Here is a 19,334-nt window from a genome sequence, read left to right on the forward strand (position 1 = left end):
GGAATTTTCTCTCACAAAAAAAAAAAAGTAGGCATACCAGAGGACCAGAGAAGGGAGACGTGCATACATCCCCGTTGTCAGAGGGACCTGGAGAGCCTAGAAACACCTCGCTCTCTAAAAATCCTGCTAATGGGGGATGTCCTCATCCCTGGTCCGACAAAATAGGAGTTTAATGTTTCCTGTCACATTTATAAATTTCTTCTTAACCAGAAGATGCTCCCCCACCCTTTTCTGCTGCCTTTCCTCTGATGTTGTGGGAATAGAAAGCAATACAATAAATGAGACCAGAAGTTCTTAAAATGCGAATTTCCTGCCCGGAGGCAGCAGGTAAGTCAATCCCATTCAGCTTGGAGAGATGTATATATAGCTATGGGTGTAAATATAGGTATTTAGTGGCAGGGTAAGTGTTTATTGCAATGCAGGGTGGTTTGGTCAAAGATTGTCATTTTAGTGGGAAATTTATTGCTGCACACGACGCCTGGATGTCTCTTCCACAGGGAAAATAAAGACTGTTTATAAAAGGATTAAATGGTGTCCTCGCTGTGGTAGCAGACCAAGCTCTGTAACCCAGAGGTCCTTTTAGTCCTACGTTTATATTGTCCCTCATTTTATGATTTTAAAAGTACTTTTGGTGGTTGGTTTTTTTCAAGACCATGAAATGGTTTGGGTTGGAAGGGACCTTAAAGATTGTATTGTTCCAGTTCCATGGGCAGGGAAAACATCCACTAGACCAGTTTGCTCAGAGACCCATCCAGCTTGGCCTTGGGACACTTCCAGGGATACTCCAATAACTTCCCTGCTGGCTCTGGAAATGGCTCAAATGTATACATGCTGGCATGGTCAGTGAAAGAAAACTCTGTGGCCTCCTCAAAATGCCTTTGCTGGATGGTGGACTTGATTGATTGCATTTGGGTTAAAAGAACTAGCAAGCAGAATGTGGTCTCCACACCTCTGGCCACACGACACTGCCCCTGTGTCCATGTCTCCCAGGGCTATTCCTCTTTTCCTTCTCCTGTTCCTTCTGTTTTGGAGAAACTCCTCATTGTTAGCTTGCTTTCTTTTTCATGCTTCTTTTTTTTTAATAATTCTTGTAATGTATGAGCAGAGAAACCACTGGAGAATGATAAAGCTTCATTTCTTCCTGCTTTTGTGACCCACTTCATTATTTCGTTTCTCATTGTATATTCTTCTGAGGTGCCCTGTCCAAACGGAAAGAAAATATGTGAGGTTATAGGAGCTGTTTGTTTCCTTTGGCTGGGAAAAATAAGACCCTTTGGCTGAACAAAATAAGCAGGTATCACAGAAGATACGGATTGCTTCTGCTGGATAGTTCTGGGGAAGGGACTGCTGATATTTGCTCCATCATGCATCTGTGAGCAATGACATTTCCTAAAGCTGGTGGGCTGTGTGTGTGTGCCTTCAGCTGGCCAGCCTTCCTCTTGGTGCTGTGCACAAATAAAATATAAAAATACATATTCCTTAAGTTTAGGTTGCTGCACATTTTCTAGATGAGGAAGAGAATATTTGGGGTCAGTAGTAACATGTACATGGTTTGGAGGAGCAGCAGGAGAGATGAGACACCTTGTCTTGTTGTTCCATGATTGTTCCACAACAGTAATCCAGACCAAAGACAGTTTTTAAGATTCAAGTGTGAAACACGGATTTGTCATTGTAATTCAAAGGAGAATGTGAGTTCAGGATGATCTCCTGAATCCAGTATCCAGTATCCAGCCTGATGGCACCATCCCACTGCTGCTGCTGGGCACCCTCTGGGCACACCACAGAATGACAACAGTGGCTGCTCTACTCCAGCCATTGGGCCTGTGGTTAATGAAAGTTTGGTTTCCCAAAGTTTTCTTCTTATTTGGGTTGCTCCCATCCATCTTGCCCATGGAGCTTCTTCAGCCCTGCATCCTGGATCTTACAGGTGCTTGGCAGGAGGGTGTTGCAGGGGAGTCAGTCTGTTCTCTCTCTGTAGCGAGCAACAAGACAAGAGGAAACAGCCTCAAGTTGCACCAAGGGAGGTTTAGTTGGATATTAGGGAAAAATTTCTTAATGGAAAGGGTTGTTAAACATGGAAATGGCTTGACCAGTGCAGTGGTAGAGTCCCTATCCCTGGAGGGATTTAAAAGCCATGTGGATGTGGCATTAGGGGACTTGGGTTAATGGTGGGCTGGACAGTGCTGGGGGAATGGTTGGGCTTGATGATCTTAGAGAGATCTTTTCCAACCTAAATGGTTCTATAATTGCATGAGTCTGTCTTTGGTGTAGACAGTGCTGGGAGACATCAGGGATGAAGAAGCTTCAGGATTGCCTGTGGTTGTAACAGCCAACTCAGCCTGAAGGTTATGGAGAGTGTGGGGACTAGGCAGGTGGCTGTGGATAGTGGCTGGTCTCCTAGCCAAAACCAACGTGCTAAAAGATCATCTCCTTGCATGCAGATCTTGACTGGAAGCTCGGTGGTGTGATTTGATACCTGGATTGTTGTGATAAGTTTCCAGTGGTGCTTTATTTTGCTGTCAGAGCAAAGCCAGCCCCGTGTGCCTCAATGCTTCGGGAGGCGGTGCAGTCCCTGCGCTCCCTGAGCCAGCAGTGTCCCAGCACAACAGGTCACCACCCCGATAAGCACAAAGGCACAGAGTCAGGCTCACACTGAAATGGTATTTCAGAAAGAGAAAAGGGGCTAAAGAAGTACCCTGACCATCAATATGTGAGTGGCCACTTCGTGTCGTGCCATCACAATATCGGTTTTCTGTTTTATTTTTTTTTATGGTTGGCTTAACAATTAAAAGGCTACACTGCGCTTTGGTTTTTCCAGTCTGCTGCATCGTGTGACCCCGGTGACTCCGAGCTAAGCCTCGTTATATAATAGCGGGGTGTTTTTTTGGAAAACCTCCATTTAATCCTTTCAGAGCAGAATTTGCTGTTTTTGTTTTCTTTCATATCTTCGTCTTGTTTCCCCCCTCCGCCTACCCCTTCCCTGGCGGGCGCATGCTGGAGGCGTCAGTCTGGGAGCAGGGTCCTTTCTTCCCTTTTTTCTTTCTTTTTTTTTTTTTTCAAATCTGCAGAGAAAGGAAAAAAAAAAAGGTTTATTTTCGTTTGCTTGGGTTACAGCGCCTTTCCCCACCGTCGGGGGAAGGACTACGTGATGTGCAGCAGGTATTTTGTGAATGGAGCACAACCCTGTGACTCCCCGTCGCTTGACCGAAGGGGGAGGCAGGGGAAGGAGAAAGAAAAAAAAAATAATAAAAACCACCACCCAGTGACTCCATCTGACTCGTTTTGGCTGGAAAACTTTTTCAGCGCCGTGGTTCTTAAGCCAGGAGGAAGCTTTCTTCTGGCCCAAGAACAATAAAGGGGTCAGCAGCCTGATCCTCCCTCCTACACCCTCTTCCTTCCATTGTGAGGGGTCTGTGCAAATATCCCAGGCTGTTTCTGCTGGGGCCTGAGGGACCTGAGCCACACATGTGACATTAAAGAGAGACTCCGCGAACTCAGTAATCCTGCAAAAAGGAAAAAAAAAGAAGAAAGAGAAAACAAAATGAAATCTCAGAGGAGATCTATTTCTGGTCCAGTGTTACGCCTGGAGAAGTTACCAGTGGGTGTTTCTCATGGTGGGGGGAAATCCGTCCCCTTACTCTGCCTAGGTGCTCCTTCAATGCCACTGCAGCATCTTCCCCACTTGCTCAACGTGTGGCCAAATCCACACCCAGGGAAGGTGAACCCTCATGTCCCACTAGCCCTGCACTTCCTCAATTTTTGGGCTTGTCTAAGAGGGGGAGTTTCTGCTGCTCCCAAAGTGCAGGTGCAAGGCCTGTGTGCTGCAGGTGTGCAGTCTCCAGCAAGGATGGGGTTGAAGGAGGCCCAGCTGTTTGGTATGTTATGCTTGTTCCAGGGATTCACCACCACCTGGCAGCACTCGGTTTTTCAAGCCAGCACTTATAGTGATTTACTCCTCAGATGTATATCACAAACATGAAGGTCTGACCCAGCAATCCCTAGGGTAAAAGGTGTTCAAGAGGAGCTGTGGGACCACACCAATGTGCCCACCAGTCCTGTCTGTCATGAGGGCCACCTGCATCTCTCCAGGAAGGAGGTCATACACTGGTCAGAGGGCTGCTAACGTTTCTGTGATATTTCTCATGAGTCCAGAGCAGTCACACAACTTGCTGCCCATGCTAGGTTCTGCCACCATGAACAGTGATTGTCTTTCCAGGTGGTATCTGCCAGGCTAGATGGTTTCTCCTCCCAAAGGAGAAGGTGGGACCTTCTAAGAGAAGTCAAGTTCAACGCAGGAAACCACATCATACACCGAAGACCTGATGCATTTGCCAGAGGGAGAGCATATCATGCTCATCAAGTTGTAGGAACCCACCTTTTTTTTTTTTTTTTTTTTGACACAATTAACCATCTAGCAGCATGCTTGACCTCGCCTGGCTGCGTCCCGGCTCGCTGGCCCTTGGCACCGCGCAGCCGCGTGGATGGCGGTGCCGATCTCGCCGTCAGGCAGTTCCTGCCCTTATTATCTCCTCGCCGCGTCGACAACGCTGCGCTGGCGATGGCCAGGATTTCCTCGCGCTGCAGAGCTTTCCTGAGGATCAGCTCCACGAGCGGCGGAGGAAGCAGGCGCCGCGAGATTGCTGCTGGCCGCTGAGAACGCGGTGGCCGACTTCAAACGTACGTGCGACCTGACATGATCCGAGGAGCGCCGCGACGGCTCCTCTTCCCCCTCGCCCGCCTCGGCAGGGCGGGCGGGTGGAAACTCCTCTTCTGCTAGTCCCCCAAGAGCTGAAGCCAGACCAAACACGGTTATGAAAGCCTGTCACAGGTGGGGGAGAGTTGTCCCGTGTCTTGCCTGGAGTTCTGAGGGAATAGTGAGAACACTCACGGCCAAGGTGGAATTCAGGGTCTCACCCCCACTCCTCTTGCAGTGTCAGTGTTGGACTACACATGCTACACACTTGCCTTTAGCTGAAAGGAAAACCATTTGTACTTCCATTTTTAAGTGCTTAGGCAAACAGGTTTCTTTTTTAAACTCTTTTCTTTTTTTACTAATGTTCATGTTTGAAGGAAAAAGCAAGACAGGTGCAGGTTCTTCTTTCAGCCTTTTCTCTTGGTGCTGGAGCATCTCTCTGATCTCTGCACACAGAGTCTAGCTCCAGGATTTTGGTGGTGCTTCCAAGTATAAGTGATAATTACACTGGCTTTGTTGACCTCAGTGGAGGGCAGGTGAAGTGTGACAGAATTCCAAGATACAGCTCCTTTGCTTATATTCCAGAGAACCAGTGCCCAGCTGCCCATGGCCAGCAAGGCCACCAAATTAAAGTAGCTCCAAGGGTTTTAAGTGTACCTAAGGCTGGGAACCTGCTGAATTAGAGGTGGAGCTGTGGGACTACTTGATCATCCTGACATTCCTGTCTGAGGGAGAAGAAAACTGCCTTGTTTGTCTTCTACTTGCTGCATCTTTTCCTGGCATGATTTGCATGCACGGGAGAACATGAATTTATTCTTCCAAGTCCTCAAATTCTGAGAGTTGTTGGTTCAGGAAGGGCAAGGCTGTAGTGCAGCAACTGGTGTCTGTGCTTTTCTGGGAGATCTAAGGTAATTTTCCTGAGATTCGGTTGTATTAAAAAACAAGGTGTTTGGACAGCACAGAAGTCTTTCTGCATATGAAAGTGAATGATTCAGTAGTCGCCTAGAGTGATTTACAGTTTGGATGGAAGAATCCAGGCATCTTTCACAGGCATCTTGCTTATCCAAAGGCACTTGGTTATTTGGTGCTTTTGCTACATATAGCACAGGTAAATCAGAAGTTAAAGTCCTGGTGGGAAGAACTGACTGTTCAGGAGCAGAGAATAATGCAGCAGAGCATGGTTAGAAGTGGATTATAGGGGGACAGGCAAGGGATGAGAGTGGGACGTGGTGATGGTCCCTTAGTCCACTCTCAAGTCTTGGCAGGTTGGTGCTCCTTGATGAGAGCAGTCCTGTTTCTGAAGAAATCCACAGAAAATCTCCATCTTCTCTGTCCAAGTTTCTAATCTTTTGCTTTTTTTGTTCTGTTGACGTCTGGACTGTGACAACTGTTTGGTGTGGCTACCTATTTGCCAAGAGGGCTTTCACCCTGCCAGACCTGCCTACCTACCCACAGCCACTACCTGCATGGGTAGATGCAACCAAAACAAAGTTTAAAAGCCCATGTGAAAGGGCATAGAATGTCAAACCATACCCCCATCCTGCAAAGTGACTTCCAGCCCCTCGGAAGCTATTTGGCATCTTGAAAGATTCCCCATTGGGTGCTGCAGTTTGCTGGGGTGGTTTCATGGATTTTGTGTTTCCACATCTCTCTTCTTCCCCTGTGTGGTCACCAAACAGCTTTTCAGATCTTAGCACATGCAGAAAGACACATCCAGGGGACAGGTTCAGGGAGCATCCTGCCCTGGGAGGTGAGGGCTGAGGTAGCTGGGAGTTTCTGCTGGAGCTTTGAGGAGTCTCCCTGTGCTGGGAGCTGTGTACAGTAGGAACAGTCATCAGCCTCATCTTACGTGCGCCTCGTCTCACTGGTTAGGATCGCTTCCCCCGTGGAAACCATCAAGAATTTCCGTTATTTCCTTTCCTGAGGCTTTGTTTGGGTGGGGATTTCTGGAAGGTATTTCACAGGCAGGTATAATTAAAGAAAGACATGCTTGCCTGGAGGCTTGACAAGGTTTCTTTAAAGCCAGGCCTTTAGCATAGTGGCAAAACAGAAACCGTTTGTTTCCCGGTCCAGTGGAGGGGAGGTCGAGGAAAAGGGGGAGCTAATCAGCTGGGAATCATCCCAGTTAAATGCTGCACACCAGGGTTAAGGCCCTTATCCAGCAAATCCTTGAAATATGTGCTTAATTTTAAGTCCCTCTGACTTCAATCTGTTTACTCTTGTGCTTAAGTTTAAGCATGTGCCTAAGTGCTTGGCTGGCTGCAGGCCAAGGCAAATAGTAGACTTAGGAGCAGAATCGCATAAAGTAAGTGCTTTGCTGGACTGGAGTTCCATGGGACAGCGAGTGCTGTGCAGGTCTGGAATGCTGGAGGGGGACAGCTGTATATCCCAGCTCCATCAAGTGTTGGGTACCACAGACTTGAGGCTGTGCTCACCTTGCAGGGAGCATCCAAACATTGTGGCTTATAAACAGGTACCTGAATTTCAGCATCTGTTTCTCTGGTCTGAAGGCATCAGCCTCACCTGTAGCCTTCTGTATATCAAAGGCACAGTCTTGGGAAAGTATGTAATTTATTTCCTCCCTATTGAGAGAAAGGAGCATGTTAGTGGAGGGAAATATTCTTGATTTTATCATCAAAGAAGGAAGGAGAGCAGATTCTATGACCTGACTAATAAATCTTCATAGGAATTTGTGTGGCTGCATTAACACAACAAAAAAGACTCCTGTATTAGCAGAAGCTTTTATAATGGCTTTATCTTCTTCTTTCCTGTTCCAAGCTAATTCCTGAAAGCCTTCTTCTAATCCCCCGTTTTGCTCATCCAGCCTGGACTTCTTAGAATGGCAACAGGATTTTTTTTCTTCAGTTTTAATCTACAAATGACAGCACTTAAGGCTAATAACTGTAGCTGTGGCACGCACAAAAATTAAAAACTGCCATCAAGAAAACAAGTGGTGTTTTTTGAAAACACCACTACCAGGGGTTAAGGGAAATCTGCAGCTGGAACAAATACAGCACTCATCTAACTTCCTCAATAACTCTGCCGGGGGAGCGGGCAGTTGCCAGACTGAGGAAGCATGGTTAGCCATCGAGTCTTTGAATGCAGCTCCATTTCCCCCTCAAACCCATGGAATTTATATTAACCTCCAGCTTTTCTTAGCTGGTGGGAATTTTTTTTTTAATTTGCTTGAGTAAGTGCCTCACTTCTGTTGCTTTAGTTCGCGGGAGAAGCGGGGGAGATGGTTCTGCTCCTCACACCGTGCTTTTGCTGGCGGAAGGCCAGGGATGTTAAATGAATAATTTCTGGCAGTGATAAGGGGAGAGAGGTTGAGCCTGCCAAGCACAGTCACAGATGTCTAATGACTTGGTTTTGGGAAGGGCAGGCTTGAGAGGTCCTGTCTCATTGGGTTGTCTGCAGTCCCAGCAGAGGTGCAGGCAGGAGGGAGGGCCCCATGTGCCTTTAGCATCTTGTACATGGGTAAATGAAGTGGGCAAAGAGCAGCATCACAGAATCATAGAAGTCTTGGGTTGAAAGGGACTTCAGACACCATCTCATTCCAACCCTATGCCATAGGAAAGGACACCTTCCCCAGGATGCTCCAAACCCAGTCTAACCTGACCTGGAACTTCCAGGGATGGGGCAGCCACAGCTTCTGTGGGCACCCTGAGCCAGGGCCTCACCACCCTCACAAAGAAATCCTTCCTAATATCTCACCTAAATCCACCCTTCTTTAGCTATGTGTGAATGCCAGTCAGGATGTCTAAAACTGCTTCCAGTGAGATACTTGTCTACCTAATTTAAGGTCACAGGAGATCTCCTCAGGTGAGCGTGGAATGCAGCTTGGGAGACTTCATTTTGCATCCTAGGGCTCCTCACTTTGGAGGCAGAGCATCTGTAGGATGCTTGTGGCTGATGGAGGTGGGCAGGAGTCCTGGGCAGAGAATGGAGCTGGCTGAGTGGACATGGGGGTTGTGCTGGTTCCCAAAATTACCATCTCTCTGGTGGCAGGCAGTTTGGTGTCTCCTTCCAGCTTTGTAATCACTAAGTGCATCTGCAGTTTTCCTGTCATGCCCTGTTCTGCTCACTGCCCATTCCAATCTTGGTGGCCACTATCTCAGAGACCCTTTCCAGCTTCTGGAGCTGAGCCCATCACAAGTTTGATTCTGCCTGCTACAAAGGCATCAAGGAGATTAGAAAGCAGCTGAAAAAACTGTAGTGAGAAGGGGCAACATGATCCAGGACATCCCAGTAAGCAATGTCTTTGGTATTGGTCACTTGACATATGAAAACGTATCCAGGAGTTGTGTGGTTCCTTGAATTTTGGTGCTGATTTTTATGGAATCATAGAATGGTTTACGTTGGAAAAACTTGTAAAATCATTGAGTCCAGCCATTCCCCCAGCACTACCAAGGCCACCACTGACCTATGTCCCTCAGTGCCACATCCATGCAGCTTTTAAACCCCTCCAAGGATGAGGGATCCACCACTGCCCTGGGCAACCCTCTTCCATGTTTGACAACCCTTTCCATGCAGAAATTTTCCCTAATATCCAACCTCAATCTAATGTTTTTTGTTCCCACTTGGATCCTGAAGGTGTGTCCTTGTGACCGGTGTGAAATTAATTGAAGAGGCTTCACCCTGCAGCTGGTACTCATCACAAAAGTAGCTGAAAGTTATGCTTTCTCTGGCAGGAGAGCTGATGTATGATGCACAGTCGTTGGAGGTGTTGTGTTTGAGATTTGGACTTTGCAAGACTCAGGAGAACCAATATGGCCATCCTGCTACTTGTCCTCAGTTTTGGACAGAAAACAATTTTTGAGGATTCTTTTCTTGGTGGAGATGCAGATCTGTTTCCAGTGTCATATTTGGACACTGATGTCAAGGAGATACAAACATGCCTTTCTCACTTATCTCTGTTTTACTGTTCAAAGTAGGCTGCGTCTCACAGAGATCTGCAGAAGGTCAGTGAAAACCACCAGTGTAGTTGATAGGTGATATTATTGATAGTTGATATTGTTGATACTCTGTGGCAAGTGCATAACATTTTCTGAGCTTTTCCCTGCATTAAAGCTCATTACAGCAGGAAGAATCCTAGATCCTCAGAGCATGACCAGAAAATCCTGGGAGGGATCAGATGGACGCTCAAGGAGCAGTTTCTTCTCCCCAAGTACAAAGTGCCCATAAACTGGCAAGGAGCCAAGTTTTCCTTTCCCAAGACCCTTGTGTTGCACATCCCACACTCCCATGAAGGACTGGGACTTTTCAAAGGAAAGAGTAGGGCTTTTATAGGATTAAATTGGCATGTGCACATTGGGATATTTCTCAAGCAAGGGTGACAGAGATGTGGGATCTTCATGTGATCTATCTGGGCTGAATTAGGCTAAGCAGCAACTTCAAAGATAAGAAAAGACATCTCTTGGTGGCATAGTCCTGAGGAAAGTACATTGGTCTGTCTTCAGCCAGCTGCATCAGGAGTATCTGTTGTGTGAGAATGTTTCCAGCACAACACAAGGAACTTGGCAAAGGAAAGGAAAGGACCATGCTTTAGCCATGAAGGTCTGTGAGACATGTCCACTGGTGGGCCAAGAGAGGCTGACACTACCATGACCATATTCAAATTGATGCCAAAATTCCCTTTTGCTTTGATAGTGCAGCATGTGGATTATAGGAATATGGATCATGTTTAAAAAAAAAAAAAAGCTTGTTGAATTATAAATTATTACTTGTAGTCTGAGGGTGTTGAAAAACTCCATGCACTTGGAAGGTGTCCAGTGAGAAGTGCCAGGGACTGAGCACTGAGAAAGTTCTCCTGTTGCCTCTGGATCTACCCATGGTGAAAGAAAAAAGAAGCCACCTGTTGTGTGTAGGGCTGTGATGTTGTCACTTTATAAATAAGGTGTTTCATAACTGTTGTACTGTCCCAAATCCCAGGAGCTTGCAGGATCTTGAAGCTCCTTCAGGCTGAAGCCCTGTCTGTCCAAAAGAAGATGAGCAGAGGCCTGGTTCCTGGTTCTGGGGGATTGCACAGATGGGCATGGAAAACACACCTTTTTTTAATAGTAATGAAAATATTCTTGGATGTGGCCCATATCACCTGGGAGCAAAACTGAGGTTCAAGCATACCTGGCCAGAGGAGGCTGTACCAACACTGGGCATAGCACAGAAAGTTTTGATCTTAGGGGTTCCTAAACTCCCTGAGGCCCTATCAGGTGTGTTTATGGGTCACCTTAAGAATTTATCCCAGTTCTGCCTGTGCGTCTCCTCCTTGTGAGGATGGAACACTGGGGAGGTGTTGAGGGACCTCCTGCCATCCCACCTCACTGTGGAACATGACAGATATAAAGGAAATGGATATTTTAAAGAAAAGTGAGGTCCCAGAAATAGCTGAAACAGCTCAAATTATAAATATGCCAATAGCAAAGCCATTCCTCCCTCACCCCCAAGCTGGTGCAAGCCAAGGAAAATGTAAGAAAAGCTTTTCAGAGTAGTGCAACCCTTTCTCAGGATGAGCTTGGGCTACCTGGACAGACTACAAACCAAACAGCATGTGTGGTGCCCCCTGGTTGCAAGTGATGTGGGCAGTATTTATTCCCAATATTAGCTGAAAAAGACTCCTTTTTCCAGGGAAAAGCAAACCCAGGCCATCAGTGTGATTTATTTTAGTGATTCTTTAAATAATCTGCATTTAAGGACTCCAAGCAATGGTGTGGTTATAACTATACTTACTGGATAAATGTATTTATTTATGGATGGGATGCTTTACTGCTGACAGTACAGTTTGTTTTTAAGCCTGACCAGGGTAGAGGAAATACATACAAATAAACAATAAACCTAAACAACACTAAAATAACATCAGTTAAAACAATTAGAGTTACTTCCACTCGCAAAGTATTGTTCCCATTTTGCTACAACATGGGAAAAAGCTCCATTTCCTAAGTCAGCTTGTAACTGATTTGGGATTTGCGGATTCTGGTAACAAAAGGGGATTTCTTTTGTCTGTTATTTATACTCTTCCTATGGCACCGTGTGTCCGTGTCGGCGTGTCTGGAGCACCCTGTCTCAGTGCAGCAGTGTCTCCAGCCTGTCCCCATCTCCCTGCCTCAGCTGGGCCTGCTTGGGCTTCTCCTCCTGGGGTGAACTTGTGTGTTTGCAGAGGCAGTTCCTCCTAGGAGACTTTGTCCTGGTTTTTAAAGTTTTATTATCTCTGAATTATGTATAATTCAGGAGCTCAGGGGCCAAGAGTTATAAATAGACCCCGGAAAACGCGCTGTCAGTAATCAGCAGAAGGCGTCAAGGAAGGTTCAGGCCATGCTTTAATTGGGATGCTTTGCCTAATTATTCTAATGCTTTAATTGCATTTGCATCCTTCACCCCACACAGGGAGTTTCATGCTGGGTTGTTCTGCTTTTCTCTGTGTGTTTTGTGCCATCCCAGAGCTGGCTGCAGAGGGATGAGGTGGGACAGCTTAGCTGCCACCAAGTATTTTGTGTCACCAAGTCTTTTGTGTCACCAAATATTTTCAATGCTTTCTTGCCTCTGGCTGTGTGTCTGCTCTCTGTCAGGAACACCAAGGAGAGGTGATGGGAAAAGAAGTGTCTGAATGATACCTCTTTGGGTCTGGGACTGCATGTGTAGTAGTCTGTGGTTCATGAGAACATCCATTATTCTGTGGGAAGTGCACTCCAGAGCATTGACACTCAGCAAATGGAAATCCAGGAGTTTGTGTCCTTGGGCCAGCAGGGAAGGGCAGAGCTCTACAGGGAGTACTGCAGGTGGTTTTAGTGATAACTGAGGAGTGATGTTTAGCTGTGACAGTCCTGATCACATAACAGCCATCCCACCCTTTCATTTTTGGTTTTTTTTTTAAAGTCTCCTCCACTGTGCTCATCACTGAGGCATGTGTACTGCAGCTACACATTCAGCCTCTGCTGGCAATCTGTGGTTTGTGATGTAGACCCCAAAGATGCGGTTATCGAATAAATCCTCCAAACTGGGACATCTCTCATGGAATTACTTAGAATCACAGAACTGCAGAATGACCTGAGCTGGAGGGGACCCACGAGGATCATTGCAGTCCAACTCCTTGTCCCGCACTGGATAGGTCTAAGAATCTCACCCTGTGCCTGACAACATTATCCAAATGTTCCTGGAGCCTCTCTGGGGCTTGTTGCATTATGCCATGATTCATCAGGCCAGCACATCCTGGTCCCACAGAGTGTCTCTTCTCCATGACAGGGCTTTGTAGATCAGTGGTAGCAAAACTCAGAGAGTTTTGCTCCTTTTCTGGCTCCTGGATGGCTGGAAATTAATTTCTTTGTCAGTCCTGTAGTTTAATTTAGCCCTGGCTCCAATCATTGAGGTTGAAGAAAGTGTCCTTGGAGGTTGCCAAGACTCACATGTTGTGGGTGAGGAAGGGCAGTGGAGCCATAACCATCAAACACTGCAAGAGTTTACCTGCCTTTTATCTTGTGTAGGGAGTATTTTGCAAAATTGCTGTACTTTCTGTTCCTTAGATGTTGAACATCAACTGCTTGCTTATTCAGAAGCAACTCTTATTGTAAGCACCTTACAGGAAAATATGAATAGCTTGCAATTTAAAGGAACAGATTTATCACTTGCATTTTAACAGAGAGGAAATAATTTCTGTGTGGCTTCCTGGCAGTGTTTGGTGTCCTTCCATGGCCTCCAGTCCAGGTCAAGGCTTTGGTTTGTGCCTCAGCTCTCTCCTTCTAAGATGTAAAAAAATCCTCTTGTGGGTGACAGACCAGAGCCATGGGAATTCCTGGAAGAGGAATAGGAAGAGGAAAGTGGCCTCTGAGGAGAGAGCTTTGCTGGAAATACACACAGGACTTACAGATACTCATGTATCACTGAATCATGGAATCACAGAAGGATTTGGATTGGAAGGCACCATAAAGCTCATCTCGTTCCAACCCCTGCCATGGGCTGGGACACTTTCCATGGGAATCACCTCCAGCAGAAATGCCAGCCTTGGGTGGACAGAGGTGATGGGGATGCTGCCAGTGGCACTTTTGCCATGTTTTTCACGTGCAAGGGGCTGGCTGGGATGGTTGTACTGAATATATTGGCACATTCAACCCCATAGGCACCATGATTGTGGGACTGGCACAATAAAAGTTAAAGGTATCTGCAGATCTGTGCTGTCCTGGAGTTCCCTGCCGTGGACACTCCATCCTGTAGGCAGATGAAAGCCTTGTTGCAGGATGTTGCAATTCACTGGGTGGGTTTCTGCTGATCATTTCTGGAACCACAACCACTGTATTTATCTTTTTATGCTCCCTCCAGCCTCGGAATTTCTGTTGTTCCCTTTGCATGGACAGATGGGGTGTTCTCAGTGATTCCAGCCCCACCTCACCCTTCCCACTCCCCCAGAAAATAAATCCCACCCTGAACTTTGTGTGCAATAAAACTGAGTGAAACTCCCAGCTCCTACCTCAGGCCTAATAACCTGTTTGTTCAGTTCAGGCCTTCTGCAACCATTTGTTTAAGATAAGCAAGGGCGGATGTTTCTTGAGGGCACAAAAGGCTCTTGAGATAAAGCTCCAGTGGGACTGATCCTGCACTGTGGCTAGATCATTTCCTTCTCTCATCACCTGAGTGCTGTTTTTTTCCATCAGTCTAGTGCTTTTCTCAGCCTTCTGTTCACTCTCAGGGTTTCAGTGTTGCTGTTTCCCATTCAGGTGTCTTCACCTGCTTGGCAGTCACAGGCTGGGGTTGTTCCTGCTGCATGGGGAACGTCTGTGAAAGAGGTGGAATAAGTTGTTATGAGTGAAAGCAGTTGCTTTGTGGTTGAGGTTTTGCATGTGAAAGTCAGGGTATAAAACCACACGGATTAAGCAATGAACCCAAACCCCTAGAAGCCCCTCGAGTCTTTGTGAAACACCCACGAGTTCAGCCACCTCAGGCAACAAACAGCTGCACTTGGGAATGCAGCAGTGGGGGAGAAGAGGAGGAGGGAGGGTGCAGGTTGGTCCCAGACAGGGCTATCTGCTCTGTGAGGCTTTTGATTTCAGATGCCAGAGGAGTTGCTGTGATTTGCTGCCTCAGGGTGGTCACAGAAGAATCAGTGGCAGAAAAAGCTCGGCCTCATTCCTGCAATCAAATTGTGACTTGGGAGCACTTGTGGGAGGGAGGCTGGAGCTGCCCCAGCCTGAGCCCCCTGCCCTGGGCTGATCCCAGCGTGGGCAGCAGGGCAGGGGGATCCTGCCCCTGTGCCCTGGGCTCAGGTGAGACCCCACCTGCAGAGCTGCCCCAGCCCTGGCTCCAGCAGCACAAGGACGTGGAGCTGCTGCAGCCAGTGCAGAGCAGGCACGGAGATGCTGCCAGGGCTGGAGCCCCTCTGCTCTGGAGCCAGCCTGGCAGAGCTGGGGCTGCTCCCCTGCACAAGAGAAGGCTGCAGGGACACCTGAGAGCCCCTGCCAGGGCCTGCAGGGGCTCCAGGAGAGCTGCCCAGGCACTGGGGACAAGGCCTGCAGGGACAGCACACAGGCCATGGCTGCACTGCCACAGGGCAGGCACACATTTTGGGATGTTGGGCAGGGATTGGTGGCTGGGAGGGTGGGCAGGCCCTGGCCCAGGGTGCCCAGAGCAGCTGTGGCTGCTGATTTCAGAACCAGCAGCACTGAAATACTGGTTTGTTACCTTCTCCAGCCACCTGTGAATAAATATCAAGATAAAACCCATGCGGAAAAGAGACCAAATGTGACTTTGCTGCCCACTGAGAAGTTGAAAACCTGCCTATGAAAACCATGGGTATCTGAGTGTGATAGTGTTTCTGGCCAAAGCAGGAGAAAAACCCATCCCTCTTGCAGACCCACTGCAGAGCAGAGGGTGGTCTTCTGTCTTGAGAAACATTTTCCTTTGGCTCTGCTCAGGGATTTTGACTTCAGAAGGAGTGTGTCTGCTGAAAGATGGAAGAGCTGCATTTCAGATTCACGTTGTCCTCAGTGAGCTGGCTCTGCTGAAGGTACTTCCACACCTGTCCTGCATAACCCATGGTGGGCAGCAGCCTGGAGACAAGAGCTGTGCTATCAAAACTCTCACCATGCCCTTGGGATTCTGTCCCCACCCACCCATCACCTTTGGTCTTCTCCAGCCACTCCGCCCTACTTGCAGTTTGCTGATATTTCCTTTTGCATCAGCTCGCTTAAAAAAAAAAAAAAAAAAAAAAGTCAACTTTTCTCCCTTCCAAATTTAGCTTTGTTTAGGCTCCAAAATAGACAAGAGTAGGGATCGGTGACTGTTTTTTTCCAAAACATTGTCTCACGACGAGGACTGAGGAAGGGAATTGCTCAGCTGGAGAAAGGAGATGTTTGATTTTCGTAAATGGGGACACGAAGTTCTCCTCTGTTCAAGCACAGGCAGTGTCCAGGAGTGCTCCTTGGATTAGGAACTTATTCCCATGTCATTAATTCATCTCTTATCCCGTTGATGTCAGCTGCTGGTGAGCAGAGGTCTGTGGAAGCACAGGGTTTCTCTGCAAGGAGGACATGCAGGAATGCACCACTGTATGTATGGTTTCTAGCAGGAATGAGCAGAAAGGCAGCTCCTGAGGCTTTAATGAGGTCTTCACTAGAGGAAATTGGTCCTTGTGTGGAGAGGAGATAGTTTCATTTTTCTAAGGTAATTGTATTTGCACATGTGTCTGCAATGCAGCTTAAATTCTTGAAAACACCCCAAGCATTAGCCTGCTGTGCTAGTACAACATTTAGAAACAGCCTTGCTAATTATTGTACTATTTTTAGCCTCATTTCCTAAACTAGCTGTACTGTTGGGGTTGGACTGTGTGTGTCTCCTCCTTCCCCTCCTTTCCTCATTCAGTTTGGTATCTGTTGGCCAATTTCAAGTCATTTTTTCAAAGGAACAGAGATCTCAGAGATAGCAAGCTCCTCCTATGCCTTCAGTGAAAAATAAATGATTGGGAAAGTGAGTGATGAGGAGCACTCAAACCACAGCCCTCAGCAGTGAAGCAGTTTCAGTATGAACACCCTGGTCTGGTGGAAGGTCCCTGCCAGTGGCAGGTGGGTTGGAACTGGATGATCTTTAAGGTTCTTTCCAACCTGAACTGTTCTGGGATTCGGTGATTCTAAGCTATTACAGAATCATGGAATTCTAGGAAGTTGGAAACCACCCACCAGGATCACCCAGCCCAGCTCCTGCCCTGCACAGCCCCCCAGCAATCCCACCCTGGGCATCCCTGGCAGGGTGTCCAGAGGCTCCTGGAGCTCTGGCAGCCTCGGGGCTGTGCCCATTCCCTGGGGAGCCTGGGCAGTGCCAGCACCCTCTGGGGAAGAGCCTTTCCCTGGTATCCAACCTAACCCTCCCTGGCACAGCTCCAGCCGTGCCCTGGGTCCTGTCTCTGTCACAGAGAGCAAAGATCAGAGCTGTCCCTCGGGAGGAGCTGCAGACCCCAGTGGGGTCTGGCCTCAGTCTCTTCTTCTTGAGGCTGAACAAGCACAGTGCCCTCAAACACTTTGTCATGTGGCCCTTCCAGACCCCTCACCATCATTGTAACTCTCCTTTGGACCTTTTCTAATAGCTTTATGCTTTGGCTTGGTGAGTTCCTTATGGCTTGAAGTCTGGAGGAGGGAAGCTCTCTGAAGGGAAGGCTCCAGCTGCTGTGGGAGCTGCAGGGTTGCTGCAGCAGCAGTTCCTCCAGGCTTTTTGCAGGGCTCAGGATGGATGGTCACAATAAATCCTGTCTCTCTTCAACTTGGTGGTGCCTTCTCTGGCCTAAATTCATCATCCCCAGGAATCTTTCTCCTCCATTACATCTTCCCCTGGAGAAACTCTAAATACTATTATCTCAGTAACTGCTGCTGAAATCAACTGCCATTTCCAAAGGCTCTTCACACGAAGAGAGAGGGACTTTTTTCTGAAGTCGGTGTGTTATGTTGTCATGCCAATGTCACAAAGCTGCTGCTAGATGAAGCACATCCCCACCCAGCCCTTGCCCATGCCCAGGCTGCTCCCTCATGGCCCACGTGGTGATTCCCAGCAGTGGCTGGAGTTCCAGGCTGAGATAGATGGTGATGGAAATAAAAGAGCAACTTTTACAGGGCTTTTATTGCCAGCTAGGGAAGGACAATACTGCATAAATAAAATTCATTATAGTTATGACAGCTCTGTGGTCCCTGGAAAATAAATAATACTTTGCACTTACGTAGGGCCTTTCATCCAGGAACCTCAGAGCTCTGTGTGAGCATTAACAAAGCCTCATCATGCCCATAGTAGGATAGTAAATACAGCAGCCCCTTTATCAGATGAACAGACCACGTCAGAGTCGGCACCTTCAGTGGAAAGAGGGCACTGGAAAGGCAGCAGCTGGAGTAACACACAGCTCTGCCACTGCCTTGTCTTGGAATCATAGAATCCTAGATTGGTTTGAGTTGGAAGGGACTTTAAGGTCATTTCATTCCAACCCCCCTGCCATGGGCAGGGACACCTTCCACTGTCCCAGGCTGCTCCAAGCCCCGTCCAGCCTGGCCTTGGGCACTGCCAGGGATCCAGGGGCAGCCACAGCTGCTCTGGGCACCCTATGCCAGAGCCTCAGCACCCTCACATTACAGACTTTCTTTCTAATTACTAGTAAAACATTTCTGCCTAGTATGTCATCTAAATCTGCCCTCCTTCATCCTGGGCATGGGCAAGTCCTTGTCTCCTCAGTTTTTTGCTGTAACGTGGGTCCCACCTGTTCTTGCTGCAGGGGTGGCATAGGCTGACTCATTCATGGTGGGCTGGCTCAGTGAGGTGCTTCTGATGTGGTTGTTCCCTTCCTGCTGGGGTGAGGGCACAGCCCAGCAGACCCACCAGCTGTGGCTCCTACTGTTTTCCCCTGGTATCCTCAAAATTATGCTGAGCATCTTCCTTTACAGGCATTTTTTCAGCTGGCATTTGGATAAATACACAAAGGAAGCAGTTCAGGGAAATTGGATGGCTTAGTGTGCCACGTGTGAAGTGGATGAATTCCTTGTCCATCATGTGTATGGGATTCATACATATGTGATCCAGTCATTTGCCCAGTGTGGTTTCTTCTGTTCAGAAACTGCAGATAACTTCATTCCCTGCTCCTTGCAATGATCCTGAGAAGTACAACACATCTGTGGATTTTCAGACCTGCTTTTGTGGGGTCTGGGATGTTGTAGGGATGTTTGGGAAGCTGTTTCTTTCACCATGCTCACGTGCTGGGTATCCAGCTCTGTCTCACTCTCACCCCTTCCATGCTGATGCCTCCTGGAGCTGATGGCTGTTTTTCCCTCTGTTTTACAGGGTTACCATCCATTGCCTCATGAAGCTGAAATCGCACACACCAAAAAACTGTTCAGAAGGAGGAGAAACGACCGGAGGTAGGTGAAACCTCTTCAGTGCTTGGGGCTTTTTTTAATCTTTTCTTCGTTACAAAACTTCCTCAACCACCTCCTGGTGAGTCTTTGGACAGTGCTGCTGTTCAGCAGTGTTAATGCATAAACTCTTATGTCAGCAGTAGCATCCTGAAGATATTTTGGTATGCGTTCTGCATTGATCCAGGGTGCCTTAAGGACCTCTCTTCCCCTTGAGTTTATTCCTGCATAGCCAGATCCCCTTACTTGCACTCAAAGATACAGCTGGCAATGTATTGCCT

At 47.7% G+C, this 19,334-nt stretch overlaps 1 protein-coding gene across 3 annotated transcripts in view; it reads left to right on the top strand.

The window, feature by feature from the left end:
* Window positions 1–19,334, top strand: part of CTIF (cap binding complex dependent translation initiation factor) — a 147,480-nt gene that overhangs the window by 59,401 nt on the left and 68,745 nt on the right. For all 3 annotated transcript variants that reach the window (XM_039733335.1, XM_039733334.1, XM_039733336.1), the window contains one exon: window positions 18,983–19,059. In XM_039733335.1, coding sequence (XP_039589269.1) covers window positions 18,983–19,059 — 77 coding nt within the window. The remainder of the gene's footprint in view (window positions 1–18,982; window positions 19,060–19,334) is intronic.

Source organism: Passer montanus, unplaced genomic scaffold (genome assembly GCF_014805655.1).
Source record: "Passer montanus isolate IOZ18808 unplaced genomic scaffold, ASM1480565v1 scaffold86, whole genome shotgun sequence".
NCBI classification, from domain to species: Eukaryota; Metazoa; Chordata; class Aves; order Passeriformes; family Passeridae; genus Passer; species Passer montanus.